The sequence below is a fragment of the Ambystoma mexicanum genome, chromosome 9, assembly GCF_040938575.1.
Source record: "Ambystoma mexicanum isolate Mex_15411 chromosome 9, UKY_AmexF1_1, whole genome shotgun sequence".
In the NCBI taxonomy this organism is placed as follows: Eukaryota; Metazoa; Chordata; class Amphibia; order Caudata; family Ambystomatidae; genus Ambystoma; species Ambystoma mexicanum.
In genome coordinates, this window is record NC_090931.1 from 833,990,504 (window position 1) to 834,016,935 (window position 26,432).

The 26,432-nt window shown below is 48.5% G+C and overlaps 1 protein-coding gene across 21 annotated transcripts in view; it reads left to right on the forward strand.

Moving 5' to 3' along the window:
- UNC80 (unc-80 homolog, NALCN channel complex subunit) overlaps nucleotides 1-26,432 on the forward strand; it is a 3,486,058-nt gene that overhangs the window by 367,693 nt on the left and 3,091,933 nt on the right. For all 21 annotated transcript variants that reach the window (XM_069615884.1, XM_069615886.1, XM_069615890.1 and 18 more), the window contains exon 5: nucleotides 7,282-7,405. In XM_069615884.1, coding sequence (XP_069471985.1) covers nucleotides 7,282-7,405 — 124 coding nt within the window. The remainder of the gene's footprint in view (nucleotides 1-7,281; nucleotides 7,406-26,432) is intronic.

Genomic DNA, 26,432 nt, shown 5'->3' on the forward strand with positions numbered 1-26,432 from the left:
GCGCAAGCTTTTTTGAGCTCTGGTCCATATCTTCACCAAGGACTTGCTTGAAATTTCCAGACCCAATTCCTTTTCCCATGCTGCCATGTAAGGGAGCTTCTCCGACCTGGCACTTTGCACTAGCCTGTAACATGCTGAAATTCTATGGCCCTCATTACGACCCTGGCGGAAAGCAACCGACCGGACCGCCATAGCGTAAATAGCGTTTCCGCCATTGCACGACGGAGCAAAGTGCGGCTCATTCCGACCCATCGGGCACGAGCACCACGCCATGGCGGAAGTGCAAAGTCCGCGATGGCGGAAATGACCCCAAAACGGCCCACACCGCCGCCGTACGGCGCCCTAGGTGCAATTCCGCCACCCATCTTAGCGGTCACCGCAATGAGCGGCAATCGGAAAGTACGGTGACCGGAAATATACGGAAACGGAAGTAAAAACATGGTCCCGGAACGGGAAACATCACGCCGTACACCTATAAAAACACTATTTCCACACAACCATTAAAAATACTACCCTGAGATACATCCCAACCCGACATCCACCCTAGTGAAACCAAGAAAAATGGGAAAAGTAGCGAAGAAAGCGTGCGACCGCAAGCGGCAGGTCCACTTCTCCCGTGAGGAACTCACCGTGCTCACAGAGACCCTCCAGGAGAATGCTGCCGTCGTCTTCTCCACGCAAATGACCAGGAAGGCACTTGCGAACAAGAAGGCCATATGGGCCCTGGTGGCACAGCGGGTAAGTGCGGTGGGGACCGCACCCCGCAACCCACAGCAATGCAGAAAGCGATGGGACGACCTGCGGATCCGCGTCCGTAGCATACTTTCTGCCAACCGCAACATTGCCACAGCTACCGGGGGAGGGTCGGAATCACCCATCAAGTTGACCCCCTGGGAAGAAATCTGTGCCTCCACCATTGGAATGGAGAGTATAGAGGGAGTCAGAGGGATGGAGAAAGGAGTGCAGACATCCGAAGAATCAGGTAGGTGTCCCAAATAAAACAATGCTAAAACCACAATGTCCAATCATGTAAAGTACCACGTGTCCACATAGTGCAACAGTAACACATGTCCAGGAGAACGTCCACATACATAGGCCCGATAGCACACTTTAAAACTCACATTAAATACATAAATAATTAAAAATCCTAAAAACACCCTCTGCACGTGCAGCAGGCACACCCTAACTGCAGGCTGCAAAACAACTGCACCCTCACTCCACACAAAAAAGAAACCACCTCCAAGGCCCCAACCCAAGTCACCCTCAGGTACCACCCCAATGCATGTGATACATTGCCATTCCAATTCCCACAGACCCATCAATAACGCTCGCCCTCTTTTACTCCACCACAGGGTCCGATTCAAACGACGAGCTCCAGGACACCCCTACCAGCACACCTGCAAAGAGGGCCAAGACCAACGGCTAAAGACCCTCCACCTCAGCTGCACGCATCAAGATACGGCAGCAGCACAAATCAAGTGGCAGCACACAGGAGGGAACTCCAACAGGCACCCCAGCACCCAGCACGCCCACAACAGCACCACCACAGGTCCCCCCAATGGATGCCACAGTAGGCACTGCTTCTGGTGGCAGCAGCACCATAGGTGACACTGCATTAATGGCAGCATGCTCCGACACAGAAAACGGGGATGTCGAAGTCAGATCCATCCATGACCTGTCTCAATCCCCCTGTCTGTTCCATCCCGTACACCATGAGGAAACCACGCAGGGGCACCCACAAGACGACGACTGGCCATCCCCCACAAGCCCTGTGGCAAGGCAACATGAGGTGACCAGCCCCTCTGTGACACCACCGCAAATGGCCATGGCCCAGCAGAGGCAACAGTCCCTCGACCAGGTAATCGTGCAACAGCAGCAACTGGCCACGCTCCTCAAGGACCATGCCGATGAATGTGGGGGCACTAAGGCAGACATAGAAACATCAACTGAGACACTTAGGGCAGAAATGGAGAGAAGTACAGAGACACTAAGGGCACAAATGGAGAGTAGCACCGAGAGCCTGAGAGTAGAAATGGAGAGAAGCACCGAGAGCCTGAGAGTACAAATGGAGAGAAGCACCGAGAGCCTGAGGGGGGGAACTGCATGCGACGTCCAAAGACGTATGTGCCGAACTTGCCGCTGTGCGCCGTGTGCTCACTGAGCTCTCACAAACCCTTAGGGACATGCATGGACGTGAGCAGGCAGAGACATCATCCGTTGCAAGTTCCGTCCAGGGCAGCCCCCAACGTAGATCAGGGAGGAACCTGCGCTCCACAGGCAGGGGTGCCCCTGATACCCGGAGAGGGGGCTTGCAATAGCGACTGCCCACTGACGATGAGCATCTTTGGACACTGGTGTTCGGGGGGGAGGTAGGAGGGTGGAGGGGGTGTGTTGGGCTCACTTGGGTGGCGGGTCGATAGGGTGTGTAACATGATATCACATATGCCATAAACAATGCACGATCATCCAATGAGATGTGTGGACATTGATCTTTGTGTACGAGGCCATTATAGGCGTACAGTCCATATTGTGCATGTTCCGGACACACACAGTGCCACAAGTCCCGTGTCCATGTATCAGCCACCAGGCGTGAGTGATAGAAGCATGCATCTATGATATGCTGACGAATGTCACGGCCCTCCTGTGCCTCGCAGACTCCTTGAGGTGCTGCCACATCCCCACCCTCATCATGACCATCTTCAGGTGCTTGCAGTTCTGCGTCAGGGGGCATGGGCACATTTCTACGTACGCACATGTTGTGTAGCATGACACATGCCATGACCATCTTTGCAACCTTTTCATGGCGGTACAGGAGTGCCCCGCCAGACCTGCTGAGGCAGCGGAAACGAGTCTTCAGTAGGCCGAATGCCTGTTCTATGACTGCACGGGTACGTGAGTGGGCATGGTTGTAGTCCTCCTCATGCTGGTCCCGTGGGTTCTGGAGTGGTGTAAGGAGCCATCTCTTCAGTGGATACCCGGCATCACCTGTATGTGGACAATAAAGGATGTTTGAGGAATGCCATTGCTACGTACGCACCCCCCGCCCCCTTCCTGCCAGGTCATTGGCGCATCACATACCCCACATCATCATGCTTGAAATGAGACTCACCGAGTAGCCAGGATCTGTTCCCTGCGTGTCGCTCCATGTAGCGTGGTATTGTAGAGTTCCTCAAGACCATAGAATCATGGGTTGATCCAGGAAATCGGGCACAACAATGTGTAATGATCCTGTTGGAGTCACACACCATTTGTACATTCAGAGAATGAAATTGTTTTCGGTTGCGGTATTGGGCCTCCATGGCATGTGGGACGACCAATTCCACATGGGTGCAGTCGATGGCACCAATGCAACCCGGTATGCCGCCAAGTGCATGGAATCCCACTTTTGCGTTCGTAATTTCCTGCTCCGAGCGTGGTAGAGAGATGTAGTCGTCTGCGTGCTTCAGGAGGGCATCGAGCACTTGCAATAGTGTCCGTGAGAACAGTGGCTGTGAAATGCCATGCAACTGTCCGACTGTGTGCTGGTAGGTGCCTGTGGCCAGGAAGTGGAGTACAGACACCACCTTCAGTAGGGGTGGGATGGCGGTTGGGCTATCTATCATGCTGGCAAGGTCAGCCTGTGTCATGTCCACAATGGCGGTTATGGTGTCCCGGTCCAAACGGTAGAGGGTGTGGATCTGCTCATCAGTGAGGTCGAACGGATGTGCTCGGAGGCGTGGGATTGCGGGCTGCCTGCGTGGTGGTAGTGGCTGTGCTGGCGGCCCTTGCTGGCCCTGCCTTGCCCTCCTCCTCCTCCTGCGTCTCCTCCGTGAGGCCGGTTGTTGTAGTAGTTGGGGTTCGTCTTCTTCTTGAAGTTGGAGTACTTGCAGTGCTATCAGGTCCCCCAGGGCCAACATCGCTAGTCCTGCCGGTAGCATTTCGGAGTGGGTGTGGTTGTGTGAGGGGGTTGGGTGTGCAATTTATGTGTTTTCAGGCTGTATAGCCTCCACCTGTGGTGATTCATTCCACCTGTGCAAGCTGCAATCCCCTTTGGGCGAGCACGTCCCGCACACAACGCTGCAATTCGACGAATGGCATCTTGCTATTACAATCATGTATTTGTTCCCGATGGCAGTGTAATATTGGTTGATAGGTTCATTCTGCTATGGTCCCATTGGTTCACATACTATCTTTGCAGTCGCGAACAGACTTGTGAAGGGTCAGTGGAACGTAGTACTCGAGTTACGGTGGACCCTCATGCAACACTGTACCGAGGTTCACCGACGTGCGGGGTGTCCCATTTGTGAGTGAAGGCAGTTGCCATTTTCACACACAGCCGCACTAGATGGATTAATTTTTGATTTCAAGCGGCCACAGATGCCTTTTCGACGTGATGTTGCAAATGAGGAATTCGAAGGACAGCGCTTTCGGTTTTCAGCTAGCGGCGAGGAGATGCCCACAGGTCTGACTGCAAATATAACGTTCTATTGTTCAATGTCCTTGGGACAGGGGCCATGGCGAGAATGCAATGATTGATATGAATAGTATGGGATGCGCAATAGCGAAGTGGGCGATAAGGCCGGACGTTCCCAAATACATGTTACTTCACAACACTGGAATTACGGGCTGGAGCACAGTGGATTTAGCAGGCTGCATAACGCACAGACTCAATGGAAATTTCACATGTTATGTGAGTATGAAATCAAGCGTTTCCATTACGGGATGAGGGAATGATGTATGGATGCATGGACAGATGATTTCATACAGAGTTTGCAATGTACGGGGCTTCTTGGAATATATCCACCTCCCCTGCGATATGTGATGCAGGGCTGCCATAGTGGGACCATCGTCTATCTGGCCTTGTTGAACCCTCCCTGTCTCGACGCGCCTTCAGACACTTGTGTCTATGCACGTTACTAATCCCATCTGATGGATTCTGTTTTAACAGACGCATGCACAGTAACACTCGTTTGTAATAGTGTTTTCACCTCGATATAGATAGTTATGATTCGCAAGTGGTTTTTGGGTGGTGATGATCCCTTGGAGTGGGCTAGCATGCATATGGCTGTGGATTTGGTGTGATCATTGAAGTGAGTAATTCAAATGCAGTTCTGATGCCCATTCTATTCTTTTTCATTTCATTTGGGTGACAGGTATCTCCTCCCCTTTTTGCCACTGCCATCTGTATGCCACTCCTGCAGATGGATTTTACTCCCGACACCTGCTGCTTCGTGTTAATCAGTGGAGCACCATTACGATCTTATGGGACGATCGCCAATGGGCCACATGCCCTTACGCAGTACTAGTGGCTAGGAGCAACATTTCGGCCTTTCAGCTGGACTAATGCCTCCCTAATGGGACGGCCCTGCGGTTCGAGGCGCTTCCATGTTGCCTTTTCGTACGAGAATGTAGGCCCTGTGTACCATGAGGGAACAGGGCGTCACACAAGAAGTAGCTGGTCATTTATTGCGGATGCAGCCCACAATGGTGAATTATGTTTTGGGGTTCATGGCCTAATGGCTGTATGGGCTTGGTGAATTTGTTGTGCATTAAATTTCTATTCTGATATGAACCGTGTAGCGTTCTTCTTTGCAAGTGATGTGGCATATTCCTATTTGGGGAGCGATGTATTGTGAGGAGATCTGCATTGGGTTCCAGCTTCGGAGTATAGTTGCGTGGTACTGTGCTGGGCGCGTTTGCCTACGGAGCATAGTGAGGTCAGGGATTAGGGCTGCCAATATGACTGTTTTCATGGTGTCATGCTCAGGGGCGGGGGATTGGCTTTTGTGTAACAGATGCCGGTCAGCCAGGTGGATTGGTGGAATGATGTGATTATCAGAATATGGCTGGTCACAGGTGCCTGTGTTTGCGTGCGTTTCTTGGAGGGAGACTGAGGTCATGTCCATTTGTGTAGCTTCTGTATTCGTGCCATCTGTGCCCTGCAGCTCCCATTGGCCCCTCTTGAGGTTCATTTGTTCGTTGGCAGGCATGGGTGACTTGTACATTTCACTGGTTGCATTGTGTGACTTCATTGCACCTACGAGGAGTTGTGCAATGTGGCCAGGGAGTGGTGTACAGGCACTCAGTAGGGCCGTTTACGGTTGGTTCGCGATGCCGTACTTCTCACCATGGCGGAATGGTACTTTCCGCCATGCTTGATGGCGTTAGGTGCATGTCCGCTAGGGTCAGAATTTGCGTACCGTTGCACCATGGTGGTAATTGCGGTTTGGCATGGCGCGCGTGCGCGTACTTGGTGCAGTTAGCGTTGGCGTTCACTACGGTGTCGCTGATGGCATCGTACTTTGCGGTGACGGGTCATGATCGCACCGAGCGCTATTCGATGGCGGTATTGCATTTCCGCCATCGTTTTTCGATTTCCGCCAGGGTCGTAATGAGGGCCTATGTGTTTTTTGGCCTTCTAGTACTTCAATGCCTGATGGGGGGCGTGATCCAGCCTGCCGTACCGCAGCGTTAGTCAGCCAGTGGCGCAATTGGCCATAACGAAATAGCTCCGATGCAGGCAGGTTGAACAACTTCTTGCACTCAAGGTAAGAGGTCCCACAATCTCAGGAGTTCTGCGGAGGTCCAGAGCTGGAAGGCTTTAGTTTGTAGACCTGGGGTGAATGCCAGGTTTTGGGCAATAGGTGAGAGTGGGCCCAGGACCGGTTACTGCTACCATATTTTATAGTAGATAAAACACGGGTGACATTGTTCATTTTTTTCGACAAAATTGCAGGCATAGCCAGAGCATACTTACCTATATTCCCGACTTTGTATGCAACATTTTAGGTTGATTAAAATATTCTTTTCATTTCATATAAATGCAGTGGCACTAAATGTGGTTGAAGTCTTCATGCAATCTTCTAGGCCCTTTGGTGAATGTGAAGTTGTTTCCCAGCAACATTGCCTGTAATGTATGATACTTTGGTTTCTCTGTTCTTCGTCTCATGAAAATGGCTTCAAAATATGTTGGAATTATGTGCAGTGCTTCATTTTAATGCACTTTCTTTGTTCCTTAGGGCCTGAATTTAGCAGTTTAGTATTTACAAAGCTCTTGTGTAAAGCCAAACAGCAGAAATAAACATCTATGGTTCGTGTAGGCTTCGAAGCAATCCAGTTATTGTAATAACCAATGATTCTGCAAGTAAATATAATTTAGACCCATAATGTGCAAAGTAATTTCATTCTGAAATCTTGGTCCTCAGGCCATTGCTTTTGCAGCCTATGTTTGTACAACCATGCTATAGTGGTGAAATAACATGGATTAAGTGATTGGTTTTAAATTGATGTGTCTTTTTCTAGGAGTCTGACCTGAACTTTCGTCTGGCCAGTGGCTTGGTTATTTGGCAACCAATGTGGGAGCACAGGCATCCTGAAGTACCTGCCTTTACAGCCTTAGTCAAGCCAATTAGAAACATCATTACAGGTAAATTGTACCACAGTGCATGCAAGTAACGTGGCCCTCGATATAGTTAAATATATTTGAGAGTTTTTCATCCAACATAGCACTACTCCACTGCTCAAGATCAGTACACTATAAATATATCTCTTTGCACTCTCAGCATAGCTCGGCTCAGCAATTGGTTGTTGTGTACTACTCCTGCATCCCATCCCCTTCCCTCGGTACTTGGGACATGACATCCTCGAGATGGAGATAGATCCAGGGCATGATGCAAAGATTTTTAAAAAGCATGCCCCAGGGCACATTAAAGGCCACACGACCTGCCAAGGGATTTCGTTTGTGCATGCTCTTAGCTATCACCACCAGCTCTTTTCTCTGCGAGGACTGGGCAGGAGCTGTACATCCTGTACCAAAGTGTATATTAATTCTGTTTCACATGGTCTCTGTTTACAGTGTTTGGATAGGCCATGTTTGGCCCCACTGTGCGTTGTAAGATGCACGTTGCTTCAGATTGCGCCTCATGGGGTTAAAAAGATCGAAAGAACTTAGTGCGGAAGAGATCAACGTTACCTTTGGCTCCTCTGGGGAGAGCACGCCCACAACACCTGGACTACGAATCCTCTCCCTCAGTCGTCTTCTCTGTAAAGTTTATTTAGATCCCTCCATTAGCATTAAATACATTAAATCAGCACACATGACTCTCAAGATGGCCGCCATACGGAGGACACTGTGAGGTGGTGCGCTCCGTCCCCACTGACTCGTATAAAGGATTAATTTGACTGGAAAATCCCCTCCCCGGGACATAAAAGGCTCAGAATAGAGCCGTATCACTGCCCAGCAAAGGTACGAATAAAAGAACAAACGAACAAGCCCACCAGCAGACACAGAGCCGCTGTACGAGGAATAGACAAGGGCGTTCAGCAGATCCAACACGCAGCCGGTGGCCGCATTCTGACGGGTCCTCGCTTCAATCCTGCAGCACATTACAACCTAACGCCCCGCGGGAGGGTCGACCGGGAAGCAGCAAAGGACCAAGGAACCAAGAGGGACCACGGAGGCAAGGAGCGGCCCCTCCAGCGCAGCGGGTACTGGGGCCAGCGCGACGGACACTCGCACTGGCGCAGCCCAGCTGGAAGGAGGGACAGCTTCAGAGAGCCGGGCCAGGCGGAGAAGCTGTAGGAGCCCCCCCGCGACCCTGGTAAGTCTCTGAACCCCTCCACCCCCACGATAACCAGATCATACACTTAACACCCCACGGTCCCCTGCAGCACGGGCGTACATTCAGGCAGCACCGCCAGGGTGGCGGATCCCCACAGTAAAGAGGCAGTGACAGCCAGCGTGAGTGTAACAACAACACTGCAGACTTAACGGCCATAGTGGCAGCCCGTCGCAAGATCCCCTGGAGGGAAGGCTCACTCTAAGCTCAAGCCCAGGGGAAACAAGTGCAGAACCCCCATCCACACGCTCCCAGTCCTGCGAACGGGGCAGGGGGGCCCAGGCATACCCCTGATACCCCAGAACTCCCCTTGATCACGGAAAAGTGTGGGTTGCCCCCGAAATATGCAAGGTGTCTCACAGACTGGGCATATGCCCACAAGACCAACAAAACCTGGACTGGAGGAGATCCTCCGCAAACCAAGCAACCAGCTCAAAGGGGCAGGGGCAAACAGGACTGGCACAGGGAAGGGACACAAGAAAACCCCCAGGGCCAAGATAAATAGGAGAATCCTAAGAGGTCCTCACCCCAGCAAAGGGGAGGACCAGTTATACCCCGGGCAGCACAACCACTCCATCAACGAAAGGAAGGGCCACCAGGGGCCCTGAGCAGCGCCCTCGACCACCACCACCGATAGGATAGTCCGCTTCTCTAGCCCTCTAGCTGCGCCAACACCTAGATCAACAGAGCTGCCCACGAAGCCACCCATAGAACATAACCGCCTGCAGCCTAAGAGGATATGTCGAAAAACAAAGGGAAAAATGCCCAATGCCCAGTGAGGGGGGGGCAAAAAGCCGCAGGATAGGAGGGTGTGGAGGAAGGATGGGGGACACAAAATTCGAAGTGCAGGAGGGGGACAGAGAGGCAACAGAGTCTCCCCAGGAAGAAACTACAGAAGGGGGAAGGGTCACAAAACAATTCCTCGAGCAATGCTTCCAGGATTTTGGGGACAGAATGGCTAGCACCATCCAATCCCAATTGGACAAAATGAAGGACTAGATAATGGGCGTGCTAAAGGAAGTGCAGGGATACCTACACCAGCTCAAAGCTAGAGTGGACACTAATGAGAAAGCAATGCAGGAGCTGGCAGATGACTCTCATAAGGTGGAGAAACTAATGGATCACTTAGCCAGGGCAACGCACAACCTAGAGATCCAAACACAGGATCTTGAAAACAGATTGAGGAGATCAAACATTAGAATTAGAGCACTTCCAGAAGCAGTCCTAGACGGGGAGTAGTCCCAAACAATATCTCAAATCTTCGCCGACCTAATAGAAGCAAAAGAGCCATCAGAAATCAAGATCGATCCATATCGTATGGTGGGCCCAAAAAAAAAGCAAACCGGGGGCTAGACCAAGAGACACTCTTGTAGCAATGCATGACTACACCCAAAAAGAAAAAGTCCTAGCAGCAACGAGAAGAGTGAACAACCTAAATTTCAATGGCTCAGCAATTCAACTATTCCAGGACCTATCTCAGATCACAGTTACCAAAAGGAGGACGATACGGCCAGGCATGAAAGAACTGACAAAAACAAGGATTACATACAGATGGACGTTCCCATTTGGTCTCCTATTCGAGATAGAGGGGGAAACAAAGGAGAGTCACGTCGGCAGAAGATGGTGCGTCCATCCTTGGAATAGACAGTGAACCATCCATCGACGAGACCCAAGGCCCGCCAAAGGAGCAACCGAAAAGAAAAGCCTGGGAATGGTCCACACAAGAGTCAAGGAGGAAATCGAGGAAAAAGAGGGCCCAACCGGCCCGAACCCGTCACCAAACGAAGACCACCAAAACAGAGACTCCCTGGGCAGAAGTCCCTCCAAGTAAAGCTAAGACGGGGTCCAAGTGCAGACCACACAAATACCCAGGGAAGGGAAGCATAAAGACATCACAGCGGGGGGAGGCAGTGGAACGTGACTCTTGAACTCAAGAAATGGGTCTGGGGAGACCTGCAAGGGATCGAGCTGGGAGAGCATGGTAATTTACCTGCAAGGCAAAAAACCTCGGGGTCATCTTCGACTCCACACTCTCCTTCTCTCCTCATATATCAGACGTCTCTAAGAAGTCACACTACCAGCTGCACCTCCTCAGAGGTATTCTTCCCTTCCTCTCCTTCCCCCAGAAGCTCACTGTCTCCCGAGCCCTGGTTCTCTCAAAGCTGGGCTACTGTAACAGCCTCTATCTTAATCTGCCTGCCTCCACTCTCCGCCCTCTGCAACTCATCCAGAACAGAACTGCGAGACTTGTCCTTGGCCTCAAGCCCAGGGACCGTATCTCTCCAGGACTGAAATCTCTACACTGGCTCCCAGTGGCTGCGAGGATTAAGTTCAAAACCCTCTGCATTGTCCACAAGGCCTTCTGGGGCCTGGGGCCCAAATACCTTCAACTCTCTCTTCCTAAATATCTTCCTTCCCGAGCCCTTCGCTCATCCGTCTCCTACTCCCTCAGGGTCAGCCGCTTCTCGAAGCAACGAGCTGGGGGTAGATCTCTCTTTGCAGCAGGGGCCTCCCTCTGGAACAGCCTTCCTGCCTCCCTGAAACTTGAGGAGAACCACCTCCGGTTCCGGAAGCACCTCAAAACCTTCCTCTTTGCTTCTGCTTTCTCTCTCCCTCTCCCCTGCTGAACAGCATTAATTCTTCACTGAATCTGCTCTGAATCTGCAACTGGGCCACTCTCAGTGACCTCGGTCCAGGGCCCAGCCACTCTCCACTTGCACTGCCTCCCTGGCACCCCCCTGCACTGCGGGACTGTCACTGTATCCATACAGCCCCCCCTTCCCAGCACTTGTTCTGCATCTACCTTGCACTTGCCACCAGCTGGCCTTATTCATTATTTTTTACGCTACTTACCTTGTACTGCACTCCCCCCCTCCCCTTCCCCTTGCACTTTTCCCTTCCCCCCACCCCTGCACTTGCGCGATCTGAATGACACCTGGCCTAGTAGGATCGTTGTCTGTCTTCCCCTTGTTCCCCCCCCCTGCCTCGTCGCGCCTTGAAACACTTGTGTATAGGCGCGTTACAGATGCCATATCATATCATATCATATCATAACCCCCGAAGTGGAGAATCGGGAGGGGCTAGAGGCTGGTTGGGCCCACCCAGCTTGGGGGGGGTTAGAGATGAGGGAGGGGCGGGGGAAAGGGGAGGTATGGGGAAGGCCCCCAAGGAGGCGGGACGAGAAGTCGGAAGGGATCCAGATCCAAGTCCAGTCATGGAAGCAACCAACCTTAGGGCAGCATTTAGAAAACCCTCTGAAAATGGCTAAGGAATCACTCATGCGTATCCTCTCAATGAACATTAAAGGCCTGAACTCATCCATAAAAAGGAACAAACTAGACCACTACCTGTCAAGAGAAAAGCCAGACCTGATCACCTTGCAAGAAACCCATATACAAAAGAAAGATGAGCATAAGACCTGAATACAGGGATATAACCTAATCCAGCAATCGAACGACGAAAAAGAAAGGGGTAGTCCTAATTGCACTAAGGAACAATACGGACCTCAAGGTGCTAAATGTCGAGAAAGACATTTTCACTGTGGCCTCAATTTATGCCCCTAACACAGGTCAAGACCGGTTCATACAGACAACACTAAGAAAACTGGAGGGCTTTGCAAGGGGTAAAATCGTTCTCACTGGCGACTTTAACTTGGCGTGGGACCCAGAAAAGGACAGGAGTGCTAGGATCTCCTATTCCCAGAACAAACCGTCAAAAGAGCTACGGGACAAAATAGACAATCTAGCCCTGGTAGATGTCTGGAGGGAAAAGAGAGGGCAGTCGAGAATAGACACGCACGTACACAGGTCAGCGTCGAGTATAGACTATATCTGGATATCAAACTCCATGCTGGGCCTAGTTGAGGATGTGGAGATAGGAGCAAATTACATTATCCGACCACACCCCTATCCTAATGACACCTAAAAGGAAACAAAATTGCTTGGGGCTATGGAAATCGATATTCCCGACCCACATTTTTAAAGATGACTCTCTGAAAGGTGAATTGAGAAAAGAAATAGATCCATACTTTCAGACCAACGACAACCAAGAGACATCCCCCCTCACAATCTGGAACGCTTTTAAAGCCATGATACGGGGGAAGATCATAGCAATCACGGCAAGAAAGGACAGGGAACGCAGACTATGAGAAAAAGGCCTGTAGACCAAAATGAAAGAAGTGATGCTTAAAATGGCATCAGGGGATTCAGGTGAGATAAGAAGGGAATAAAGGTCAATCAGGGGACAGCTAGATCTCTTGCAAACGAGCAGAGCCGAACGCTCCCTGACTTATCTCAGACCGCGTTACTACATGAAAGCAAATAAAGCAGACAAGCTCCTCGCGAAGATGTTGAGAAGGGAGGAAAGAGATAGGACTATCCTCAAAATAAAGACACCCGAGGGGGTAACTAGATCCGATCAAGCAGCTATAAAGATGGAATTCACAAAATTGTCTACGCTAACCTATACAGGTCAGAAACAGAAGGGTTAGGGCCCCAACTAGACTATCTGTCACACTGCAGTAAAATTAACAACCCAGGAGAGGGAAGAGCTTGAGGAAGACATAACCATAGGTGAGATCCGCAAAACTATCACGTCCCTTCCGACTAGCAGAGCCCCAGGCCCGGATGGCTTTACGACTAAATTCTATAGGGACTTCCAGGAAACCCTGGCCCCCCACTTAACCACCCTCTTCAATAAAATCAGACAGCGGGCAGGATCACGCCATCAATGGATGAAGCGAAAGTAACACTTCTGCCCAAACCAGGGAAGGATCCTACCTCGTGTGCATCATATGGGCCAATAGCACTCATTAACACAGATGAAAAATGTTCACCAAAACCCTAGCAAACCGATTAGATCACCTCCTCCCCAAACCGATAGACCCTGACCAGTCAGGCTTCATAATGAACAGACAGACGCATGACAACACCCGGCGGGTAGCCCACATAGTGGAACAAATAGGTAAAACTCACACACCAGCACTGTTGGTAGCACTAGACGCTGAGAAAGCATTTGACAGGGTGGAGTGGGACTTAACCATTCCAAACCATTAATAAAATGGGCTTTGGGGAATCCTTCAATACCAGTGGAAAAAAGGCCTACGTTGCGCAGTAATTGAAAGAGAAGGGAAGCGCGGCAACGCAAATATGCATATCATGGCCTAAGACTAGATGTGGTGGGAGACATTCACCACCCCGAACACTCGAACAGTTGGTACTCTGTGCAGTGGGAAGGCGAACGACTAATGGGAGTTGCTACGTCTGCTCCTTAATACTGCATGCATCTGGGGCACCCATGGTCTTAGTACCACAAGAAGTACCCATGATAGAAACACAATGTCTGATTCACCTCGTACTATGTAAGATCAAAGGCACTTTCCAGGCACGCAACGTCCATCTGGAACAAATCTATCCTGATCCCCGAAAATGCAAAACGAATTCCAATAACCCCAACTGCCTCAAGGAATTGCATCTAGTGATCGAAGGAGCAAGATATGTCAATAACGAGTGGCAAGAAACAACACATGCATGCAGGGCCGAAGGACTCTGGGACTGAGAAAATTTAAATACTAGTGGAGCAGACATGCAAGCAAACATGGACCGAACATATCACAAAGTTAACTTGGATTGCGGCCCTCGAGAAAACAGTGGAAGTACACCCTCAAAAATAATTTTAACTTTGTTTTTTCAGTGATGTGACAGTGGCTGTTGGGTCAAATGAACAATGCAATCGAACTGTCATAGTGAATAATCTCAAGAAAGGCACAGCTGCACTGATGGATTATTACTGGCTCTGCGGCCAGCAGGCATACTTGCACCTCCCGCCTTCTTGGAGAGGCTATTGTTTGCTAACAACGCTGCATTCCACCCTGCTGATCGTGCCAGAGGAGCACCAAACGGGGGGACTCCTGTTCGAAGCTCCCACCATGCCCCCCACCAAAGAAGCCACCACCAAACCTGTGCATGCTCCTTGAAAAAGAGCCCTATGACCAACTGCGCAGAAGAAAAAGGGCATTGAATTACATTTCCAATGACTCATCTGAGCTGCTTGCACAAATGCCTGAAGAATATAAAACCTACAATTCAGCAGAGAAATTGTTTGCATACTTAGTGCCCAGCATTCAGACACTGGCCAATGCTAAATGGCTCCAGATAGATTGATGAGAATTAATCCAGTTGGCAAACGATATCGAACAAGGGTTCAACGTAATCAAGGTGGAACTAAGGTCCCTAAGACTTAAGACTTATGATGATGCAGAATAGGTACCTGTTGGACCTTCTGACGGCTATGGAAGGCGGTGTTTGCAAAAAGATCGGCAGTTCATTTTGCACATTCTTACCTTCTGAAGATGCTGAAAAAGGGACGTTGTCACACGTCATCGCTGCTGTACATGAGCTGGGGGTAAAAATGAAGAATGAAGCTGGGGTGAAATAAGAGGACTGGTTCTCCCTGGCCTTCACCTGGGCCCCATTATGGCTTGGAACATTGGTGAAAATGCTGGTCCCTATCACTGTGGTTATCATGGTGATCTTTTTCACGTGCCAATTAGGTATCCGGTGTTTTGCCAAAGCTTTGCCTAATAGTGCAATAATGATGGTGACTATTGGGAATTATAAAGTATCTTGTGATACAAAAGAAGTGGAGATCCAAACTGAGCAAAATGACCGCCCCGTTCACCACATGGTTGTTACGCTCACCTGGCTCCCACAGAGGCGTCGGATCTGAACTGGACAGCTGCGGTCTCCACCAATGTGACGCGTAGGGCCGAGATGACGGACTGGACTGGACCACCTAGCTTCGTTTGCTTGGCCCATAGGAATATTCTTCTGTAAATGGAGAAAGGGAATTAACCACCCGCGGGGTTGAGCGTAAATCCCCCTCACCCCCGCTGTTCTCCCCACAGATCACCTTTGATGTCCCCTCTTATAGTCTCACCTGATGGTTTGAAAAGATGAGCTCTCCATCCACATTGAGCGCAGGGGCGCCGTTGATAAACAGTTGCTTCACTGGCTCGAAGGAATTGGTGAGTTCCAGAACAAAATTGACTCCAAAAAGTATGTCGTTCGTAAGAGTTCACATGTCTGACTTTCACTCCTGTCCGATTCCTTGCAGTTTGCAGCTTGACCCCAGCAAGGAGTTCCTCGTGGTAGCTGATGGTGTTCAGGTAAGGATTTGGCTTATCCTACACAGTTCAATAAAATAAGGCCAGAATGTAACCTGTGGCTTGCTCCCTTATTCAGGTCTGCAGAGAAAATATGAAGTTCGGGAAATAATGCCTCTGGCAGTAAAAATTAGGTAAGTCTATTGTGGTGAGAAGAGTTCCCCTTGTTTGTCCCTTTGTCTCACCTTGTTGTCCTTTTGTTCCCCTTAGGGGCCGGGGTACAGCGCGGATGCAATGGAGACTGCGCCGACCCATGAAGAGGAATAGTACCCCCGGCGGTAATCAGGTAAGTCTATGGGGGTAGTTACTATTGCCTCTGTTTATTCCCTTGGCTCAACTTTGCTGTTCCCCTTAGGTGCCAGAGTGCGGCGGGAACGTGCAGAAGGATGCAGTGGATCGTGAGGATGCTGCGAAGGCCGGTGAGTTCAGCGCGGCGCTGCAGCAGGCGAGGCGGCACGCGTGAAATGCTTCTTTCTTCCAGCTCGAAGGCGCGGTGGATCCGGAATTCAGGTAAGGATCGAAGGTTTTTGCTCTTATTCTAACCTCTTCTCCTTCTGTTCCTCCCTTTTTCTAGGAGCTGCAAACTCAAGGCGGGCGTGGCAGAAGACACCAGGACCGCACCCAAACAGCCCCTAGGAGGGGTTTTTGGGTTTGCTCTAAATAACTTGATGCCTGCTTCCTGGGTTGTTGGACCTGGTCTGGTTCCCCCGGGGTAGGCATCATGACAATGGTCTCCATCCCTTTTGGCGATGTAGTTGATAAATTGTACCACACAACCATTGCACCTCCCCCTGATCCCGAAAAAACTACAAAGAAGTGTGGTTGGATTTGGCAGGCGATTGGGGGGGTTCATGTACATGGCCTGCACACCTGAACAGTATGCGCAGCGAGGGGACAGTTTAAGGCATGTGTGCAGGGCGTGGATGACCATAAAGGGAACATCAGCGTGGGATGAAGCAGAAAGACGCACAAATGAGCGTAGATATGGGGGGGATTTGCTACTGTAGAAGTAACGAAAGGGGGGAAAGTTGGGATGGAAATGAGCCTATCCCACCCCCCAGGCGCTTCCAGGTAAGGCGACCACCAGATGTGGTGATGTAATGTACGGGGGGGAGTAATCCGCACTAAGAGGCAACATGTATAGGCACTGTAGCGCGAAAGTAGAAACATGGCACTAGAAAACCCATAACCCATGACTCCATTTTATATTAGGCCCAAAAGGGATATTGTGCAGGCACGTTCCCCGCTCACTAGGCCTAACTCCCGTAAAGAAGACTGACTCCACAGAGCACCGTTCCCACGGAAGTCCACTTCCCCCTTGTCCCTCCAGCGTGGCAAACATTTAATATCTTTCAAAGGAATGCGCCCTGCAAGAGCGTGATACAATACTAGGCTCCGCGCTGCGTTGATTAATCTCCACTAAACTGCCATTAGCGCTCTATCCCCCACCCGGCCAGTCCGGAGCCAACCTCACACCACTGACCCGACCCCCACACCTTTGCATTCCCTGATAAGTAAGCGACCCCCCTGTCCCAACACAAATCAAGTGTCCGCAGAAGATCGAAGCATGCACAGCTGTATTTCTTTCAAGCATGAAAACATGTCCCTTGTAACACGAAGTACAGGGAGGGATAAATTAAAGATCAAAACCCCAGAAACCTTGAGTGCGGGAACTGCAGTATCAATGAAGCCCTGAATGTGTGGGTCAGCGTGATTGTAGTTTATCCTCCCTTCCCCCTGGCACCATTGCCCGTGCTGCCCAGGTGCCTTCCACAATGAAATATTAACCATGCTTAGCATGTTTAGTTTAGATAGAAACAATATATTACTGTTTGCCCCGACCTTCACTGCTAGGATGAGCCCAGCTGACCCACGTGGACCCTGACCGACAGGAAATAACTAACCAATTACCGCCTGGCATCCCCTATGGAGCAGGTTTATGTGTAGGGGGCCTCCAATCAGTGGCACCCATTTGTACTGTATATCATGATGATTGTGGGGTTTTTAAGCACTGTTTTGTAGCTGCAAGAGTCAGAGCGTTCTCGAGCAGCAGAGTCCTTTGCCGATATTTGTATTCTGTACAATTAAACCTTGTTATCCTTGCAACAATATCTCCTGGCCTGTTTCCCTAGTGGGTTGTCTTTATTCTGGAGTGTGTGTAAAAAAGGGACTTGCCTTCATTAGTAATCATTAGAAGAAAGTATATGAGGACGCATCTTAAGTCATGCAGCATTTCGTCACTACGTGCTTGTTCCTGTAAGAAAAGGAGCTTTTAATGGAACTTAAATGCTTGGCACTGTTAAGACAATATAAATGGAGTGGCGACAAAGGAGATGCATAACAATACTTTAGAAATTGGCGAGATTTTGCCAATTGGATAGGGTCAACTGGCAAAGATGCTTAAGGAGCGTTTTGACGAGGACATCACTCTGATTATATATGTCTGTTAATTTAGCTTGTTGTTGATAAATTAATGTTTTGTATTGGTGCACTGTTATACATATGTACATATTGCTCTGTTCATACACACAAGACATTTTATTATAGGGGGGTTTCTTTAAGTGGGGGGCATAGGTTTTTTACTCGGTTCATAGGTAGAGATACTTCGAACATTGATATTGGTACTCATAAGAAGGTAGGAGAAGCTATCCAAAGAGTACAGGTATTTGTACATAGACATAGTTTATCAGGCCCTGATTCATATAAGGACCATCTGTGGCTGGAGTATTGTTTCTGTGTTCTTATTTTAATTTTAGTTTGTGTCATTTTATTTGTGCATTTTGGCTTGTTATTATACATCACAATAGCATATAGTTGATTCAGGTTTATACGAATAGTGAGGCTTTTTTTAAAACTACATTTTGTTCATGGTGAAGCATGATGGACGAAGTTTTTTCCTGTCTTCTTTATTGATACTTCTTCTTTGGGGAAACCTGGTGAATATGTATAGATTTTTGACTTGTAATATAAGAGGTTTTAATAGCTCTTAAAAGAAGAGTATGATATACGCTAAGCTATGAAGGATCTATGTCAATTGGGTTTTAGGGCAAACTTTTTAAACATGGTGAATTGTTTACACGGTGGAGCTGTAGCCAAAATGTGGGCGAATGGTGTTATATCTGAGGGATTTAACTTACACAGGTGTACAACACAGGGCTGCCCATTGTCCCTTTTCTTATTTAACATTGCCTGGCTATAATTGTCAAAAATAACCTAGCCCTAAGACTCTCCTCACCCCATAACTCCAACTCCTGTGAATCCCTCACAGCCAAACTAAACATTGCCAACAATCAAACCATCATCATCCACCTGATATACCGACCACCAGGCCCCTAAGGCTCCTTTGAGGAAGACCTCACGAACCTATTATCTGACAACTTAAAAAACTCTACTCAATGTCTCATCCTAGGTGACTTCAACCTTGGATTCAATGACTCACATGACCCCAATGCACTACTAATCAACAGCACCCTTGAGGAACTAGGATTCACCCAAAAGATTACAGATCTTACACATATCAAAGGAAGGACCCTCAATTGGATTGCCAAACATAACTGCCCAACCTCCATCACTTCTATAACGCCTCAGCTATGGCCCGACCACCACTTGGTATCTTTCACCCTAGAAGCCACCACACCTATGAACAACAGTATCCTAGCTCCCACCGCACCGACTAGAAACAAAAAAAATATTACCCCTGAAAATCTGATCCCCCTCATTCTCCCCACCTTAAACTCCATTTCAGACCAGTCTGACCCAGCCTCCATGGTAGAAAAGTACAACGAAGTGATGCTTGCCTCTCAGGACGCTATCGCACCACTGAAAATTAGGAAGAGCAAACCCCCCCAACACCTAAATATCTGGTTCACACCCCTACTGAAAGACATCAGACAAAAGAAACGCCTAAGTGAAAAAACTTGGAGATCAGACCCCTCAGACATCAATAAAAATAACCTGAAGAAATTAGCTACCCTCTACAAAAAAGAAATTATCCTCGCGAAACAAACATCTTATAACACCCGTTTCACCCAAGCCAAATCCAACACCAAAGAATTGTTTGCTATCCTAAAGGAAGTAGAATCCCCTATTCAAGCTCACGACTCTTGCCTCAAGGACAAGAACTGGTGCACAGGCATACAAAATGCCCTTGCCAACAAGATCACAATGCTTCAGGTGAAGACCAACAACAAAAAAGCCTCCATCACAGTCCTTAACACTGTCAACATAGGCTCCCCCTCCAAGGCTACTACGAACCCCATACCAACTCTGAAACCCACTCCTTCTCACCCGCACTGGACACCCCTCCCTTCTACTTTCGCAAAGTCTCCACCAGAGAAGTCGAAAAAAAGTCATCCTCACTCTCAAACCCTCCAATTGCCAAGGCGACCCATGTCCAGCCCAAATCATAAAAGACGCCACCCGTAAACTCTCACCCTTCATTACTAAACTCATAAACGCCTCTTTCACCTCAGGCACCATACCTAGCAACTTGAAACACTCCTGGGTCCTCCCCCTCCTCAAGAAGCAAACCCTGGACCCCTCCATCCCTACCAACTACTGCCCCATAACCACTGTGCCGTTCCTACTGAAAATCCTAGACAAAGTAGTTTACCTACAAATTCAGCACCACCTGGAACTAAACCATCTCCTAGGAGTTCGACAGTCCGGCTTCAGACCACAGCATGGTACTGAGACTGCACTCCTAGACCTCAAGGCACAAATAGACTCACTAAGAGATAAAGGTACGACCTCACTCCTACTACTCCTCGACCTCTCTGCCGCATTCGACCTGGTAGACCATACAATACTTTGCAATCATCTGGTCACCACAGCCTGCTTCTCCCATGAAGCAGTCGCATGGAACCAGTCCTTCTTAGACAACAGGACAATGCGAGTTTTCTCTCCTCTAGCAGCCGCAGACCCCGCACCTATTTCATGCGGTGTTCCCCAAGGATCATGCGTCTCTCCTACCCTTTGTAATATTTTCACAAAGCCCCTTTTCGATGATATAGACGGTCTAGGTATCACCTACACTAACTATGAAGATGATACACAGATCCCCATCCCGTTGAGGGGAGATTATGACAAGGATTTGGCCTTTGTAAACAGAGTCTACCTCATCATCCAGGCATGGATGGCCTCCCACGGTCTATGCCTGAATGTTGACAAAACTGAACTCCTCATTCTAGGCACTTCCTCCAACATCAAAAAACTAGGTCCCAACTACGACTCCTTCATAATTGACAATAACATCATTACTGTGGCCAAAGCAGTTAAAACCCTTGGCTTCTACATAGATTCCACTCTTACCTTTGGCAAACAAGTGAATGCCATGGCCTCAGCCACCTCCTACACTTGCAAGTTAATTAGAGCAGCCAAGCCCTTCCTCTCACCTAATAACTGCGTAATTCTAGCAAGGGCACTAATCCTGTCGAAACTAGATTACTGCAATGCACTCTATATAGGCAGCAACAAATACATCACCGCCAAAATACAGACACATCAAAATAATGCCCTGAGAGCCGCCCTGTACTTCCTAAAAAAAGCCCATATATCAGACCTCAGGAGATCCACTAACTGGCTATCCACTAAAGACATGATCCTTCTCAAAACAGCATCCCTTACACACAAATGCCTTAACCACGCAGCCCCGCAATACCTTATAGACAGTTTCACCAGGCAAACCGCCTCACGCCCCCTAAGAAAAACTAACTCCAACCTTTTGCTAGTACCCAGATTCAAACTCACTAAATCTGGTGGGAGCAGCTTCGCTGTCAAAGCAGCACAATACTGGAACTCACTTCCCCCCGCTCTAAGGGAAGATCTCCCTTACCAGCAATTCCGATCCAATCTGATTCAATGGCTAAAAGAACATGATGCCTAACCCCACCCCACTGACACTTGTGATCTCATGTATATCTTGTATACTTGCTCTGCATTATTTATATGTCACATCTATACTCTGTATACTTGTAAACATACCTACAGCACTGTAACCTCAGCTGTACCCCATATTTAATCTGCAACCTGTAACCTAAGTTGAACAACCCTCTTTCTGCCTTCGTGCCTGAATACCTCTGGGTCTGGTACGCAATATAAATAATAAAAACAAACAAACAAACCTTGCCCTAGAATCCTTGATAACACTTACATGCCAACATTCTGAGATTCAGGAATTGAAATTAGGGAACCTTGATCTTAAAGTGTTGGCTTTTGCAGATGATTTGGTTATTATTACTCCATCCAATTCTCTGGAATGTTGTTCCCTTCTAATGAGTATTTTTGAAGAAGTTGGAAAGTTATCTGGTCATAAAATGAATTGGTCCAAAACAGAAATGTTTCCCTTATCTGATAAGTGTTAACAAACTGACTTTCATGGTTGGGGCTGTCAATGGTCTGAGCAAGGTGTGAAATATTTGGAGATTACTTTGGTATAAGATTTTTACAAAACGTGTAGAAATTATCGTTAATAATGACGTGGTGAGTATGGAAAAGGACATTAGTAAAAAGAGTAACATCAAACTAAATATTTGAGGTAAAATTAGTACTATAAAAATGGCCCTGCTTTCTAAAGCTCTATATATTACCAAGCTTTACCCCTGCCAATTCCAAAGAAATTGATTAATAAAATGGGTAGGCTTTTCAAGAATGTTTTATGGGGGGATCAGAAGGTAAAAAGAATTCCTCATTATATTTTGGTCTGTGATCTTCAGAGTGGGGTTTTTGGTTATTCTGACTTGAGCAAATACCACAAAGGATTTATACTTAAATAATTAGCCTTCAACTTTATGCAGCGTGAGATGGCTTCACCTATGTCGTTAAGTATGGTGGCTCAAGCAGTTTTGCTGATTAAGTTAGAAAGTATTTATTCCATGTGAAAAATACCACATGCTAGCCAACTGTTACCTACTATATCATTCACACAGAAAGTATTACTTGCTTGGCAGGAGGAGAATAAACAGCACATCTGGTTTCATAAGAATGCTTCCTTATGGAACAATCCGGCATTCCAATTAAATAATATAATACTCTGTTGGATAAGCTGGATTTCCAAGGGTGTAATGAAGGTGAGTGATGTGTAGAAGGAGATCAAGTAATTACCTTTACTAGACTGAGAGAAAAGTACAGTTTAAATATGAGAGTACAAAGGAGATTTAATGACTTAAGTGCACTAATTTTGCAAAGAACAAATACTGTTTTAGATGATAAACCAGAGTTATGCCAGATATTTGACTCTTCTCCTCGGATGGTGTCCACTTTTCTCAAACATATGCCTGTTGGGCTTGAAATTGTTGATGGATGGATTGCTTGAGACAAAAATGGTCTACAGAATTAGGCTGTGAGGTATCCGAGGGATCCGCAATTGGACCTCAATCTACAGTGGATACGACAGAAGATATTACGTAGATTATGGTATGAAAATGTGGATTGACAGAGCATTAGTCGCTGCTCAAAAACAAATTCTAAAAGTGTGGAAAACCAGATTGGCTTGTATTATCCAATTATGAGAAAGTCATGTATAAAAGACTAGAGCATATTGATTTATATGACGATATGTGGATATCGTTTAATGACATATGGATAGGAAAATAACTCATATGACATCTGGACCCTTATTTATGTATGTATTGGTTGCTTGGTAGGCGTTTATACAGCAAGAAAATACTGTTTCAAAGTGTCCAAAGGGCGAAGGGAGGGAACAAGGGAGTGAAACACATTACAAACACAATGATTAAAGCAGTGGAGGAGAGAGCAATGGACCTGCTATGCCTTGTGAGTATTCCGAATGTGCAAGTGCAGCAAGGAAGAGGGTAGGGGAGGTAAGTGCAGGGGAGTCCGAGCTCATGGGAGAGCCACAGATGAAGTGCTTGGAATGTTGAGTGCTACATGGCCAGGAGCCATGTTAGGTGTAAGTGCGAACCTCCAGGGCGGAGGGTGTGCCAAGGCAAGTGTTGAGAGCTGGGGGCATTGGGTGTGGGAGGTCGGGGGCCCTGAGGATGCATAAGGGTCCCGGACACCAATCACAGCAACTGTGGGATTAGCAGAGGAGAGAAGAAGGGATGGAGGAGGTAAGAGGAAAGTCTTGAGGAACTTCTGGAAATTTAAAAAAGTCCTGCTCAAGGCGCAGAGGGACGGGGAGGCTGTTCCACAGGAGGGAGCGGCTGAGGAAAGCGATCAACCACCTACCCTCTGTTTTGCGAAACGCTTTACACCCAAAGCGTTGGTGCCAGAGGAACGTAGTGGTCTAGAGGGGGAGTATTTAGTAAGATAAAGTTGAAGATAGTGAGGTCCACGGGCCCAGACAGCCCTGTGGATCATGCAGAAGGATTTGAATTTAATCCGTGAAGCAACCGGGAGCCAGTGGAGACATTTTAGGGCATGAGAGTTGCGGTCCCTGCGCTTAAGGCCAAGGATAAGTCTTGCTGCTCTATTCTGGATTAGCTGGAGGGGTTGCAGAGTGGAAGAAGGTAGATTCACGAGGAGGCTATTGCAATGGTCAAGCCTAGAGAGAAACAGGGCTCGGGTAACATTGAGCTTCTGGGGGAAAAGTGAGAAAAGGGAGAATTCCTTTGAGAAGGAAGAGCTGAAAGTGGGACTTCTTGGCAATGTCCTGAGTGTAAGGGAGGAAGGAGAGGGAGAAGTCGAAGATGACTCCAAGGTCTCTGGCTTCAGAAGAAGGAGCAGTGAGAGAGCCCAAGGAGGAAGGCCAGAGTGAAGCGAAGAAGGAGGGAGCAGGTGTCCCAATGGGAAGGATCTCAGTTTTACAGGCTTTGAGGCGGAGATCTTTGGAGATGCATGAGGACTGGATGGCAGATAGGCAGTCAGGGATGATGGAGGGTGCATGAGGGTCAGCAGGAAGTTTGAAAAAGAGTTGTGTGTCATCTGCATAACACTGGAATTTGGAGGAAAAGGAGAAGATGAGGCGTGCAAGCTGAGCAAGGTAGATGTAAAGAGAAAAAGGGAGAGGCTAAAACCCTGGGGGACACCACAGGTGGCGAACAAAGTAGGAGAGGAGAAGGTGCCCAGGAGGACTTGAGAAGAGCGGTCAGTTAGGAAGGATGTCAGCCAGTCCAGTGGCCATTCCGAGATACCAAGGGTATCGTGGAGCCTTTGTATGAGGATGGAATGTTTCGGGAGGATAGCTCAGGAGCAATGTGCTCACCTTGGAAGCAAGACGACAGAGCAATACAGGTTCGATCCCCGGGTCCGCGCTTAGGAACCTCTGGCTATTAATCGCATTATAAATAAACTATCATATCATCAATGGTTGACCGTGTCAAGGGCAGAGGAGAGATCGAGAAGGATGAGGACAGCTAGGGAGTTGGAATCCAGAGATGCCCGTTCCAAGTTATGTCAAAGGCAGAGGAGAGATCGAGAAGGATGAGGACAGCTGGGGAGTTGGAATCCAGAGATTATGTGGTTGTGTAAGACTTGTACACATGCATGTTTTTTTTTTTGTCTGTGTGTGTCCTAGGCACTAATTCAATGCATTTTCTTTGCCTATCTGATTTGAATGTATATTTCTCTTTGTTTATTATGTATTCGTTTAGGTTTAACAATATTATTGGTTGTAGTAAAATGAAAATATACCCCCCCCCCCCCACTTCCACAATATGTAGTGACTCAGTTAGTTTGTGATTTTGATGATACGAGAACTCTCGAGTGGATCATCACACAGGCTACGAGGATCGATAAAGTATAGAACACAACTCCCAAAAATAAAGAAAATAATTCCAAACAAACTCCTGCTACATCTGCCATTTAGCTAGCTTAACTGAAGAGAACTGCTCAGTTGAACTTAGAGACAGGGGGACCAAGTGCTTATTCCTCTGTTTTTAAGGATACTAACAGACAGTTAAGACCCTCTGTACAGTGTTGTCTTCAGGAATCAAATGTAGGGGGGCACATGCAAAAGTAGAGGCGCAGCCTATAAAAGGGCTATTAGTATGCTTTCCCAAATTGACATGGCCTGCTTACCTGGCATCCTCCCCCCAGAACCCAGGGCCTATATCCGGCATCCTGCCTCCCCTCCACCTGACCCCAGGCCCCATACCTGGCATCATGCCTCCCCACCAACAGAATAGCTGGCATCCTTCTACCCTACCACCCACTGCCCAGGCCCCATACCTGGCATCCTGCCTCCCTAGAGCCAGGCCCCATACCTAGTATTCTTCCACCCCCATCTCCCGGAGACAAAAACCTATACCTGGCATCCTGCCTCCCAGAGCCCAGGCCCCATACCTGACATCCTTTCACCCCACCACCCAGAGTCCAGGCCCCCACCTGGCATCCTGCGTCCCCATCACTGGAGCCCAGGCCCCATACTTGGTGTCCTTCCTACCCACCACCAGACCTCAGGCCCCATACCTGGCATCCTTCCCCCCAACACCCAGGGCACAGGTCCCATACCTGGAATCCTGCCTCCCCACCACCAAATCCCAGGCCTCATACCTAGCATCCTGCCTCCCCAACAGTCAGAGGCCAGAACGCAAGCCCCATACCTGGAATCCTGCCTCCATCCACCATAGCCCTGGCCCCATAAGTGGCATCCTGCCTCCCTTACACCATAGCTCAAGCCCCATCCCTGGCATCATGCCTCCTCAACACCCAGAGGCCAGAATTGAACACCAACAACCCCTTCAGAGACAAGATCTCCCGTTGCTACCGCTATA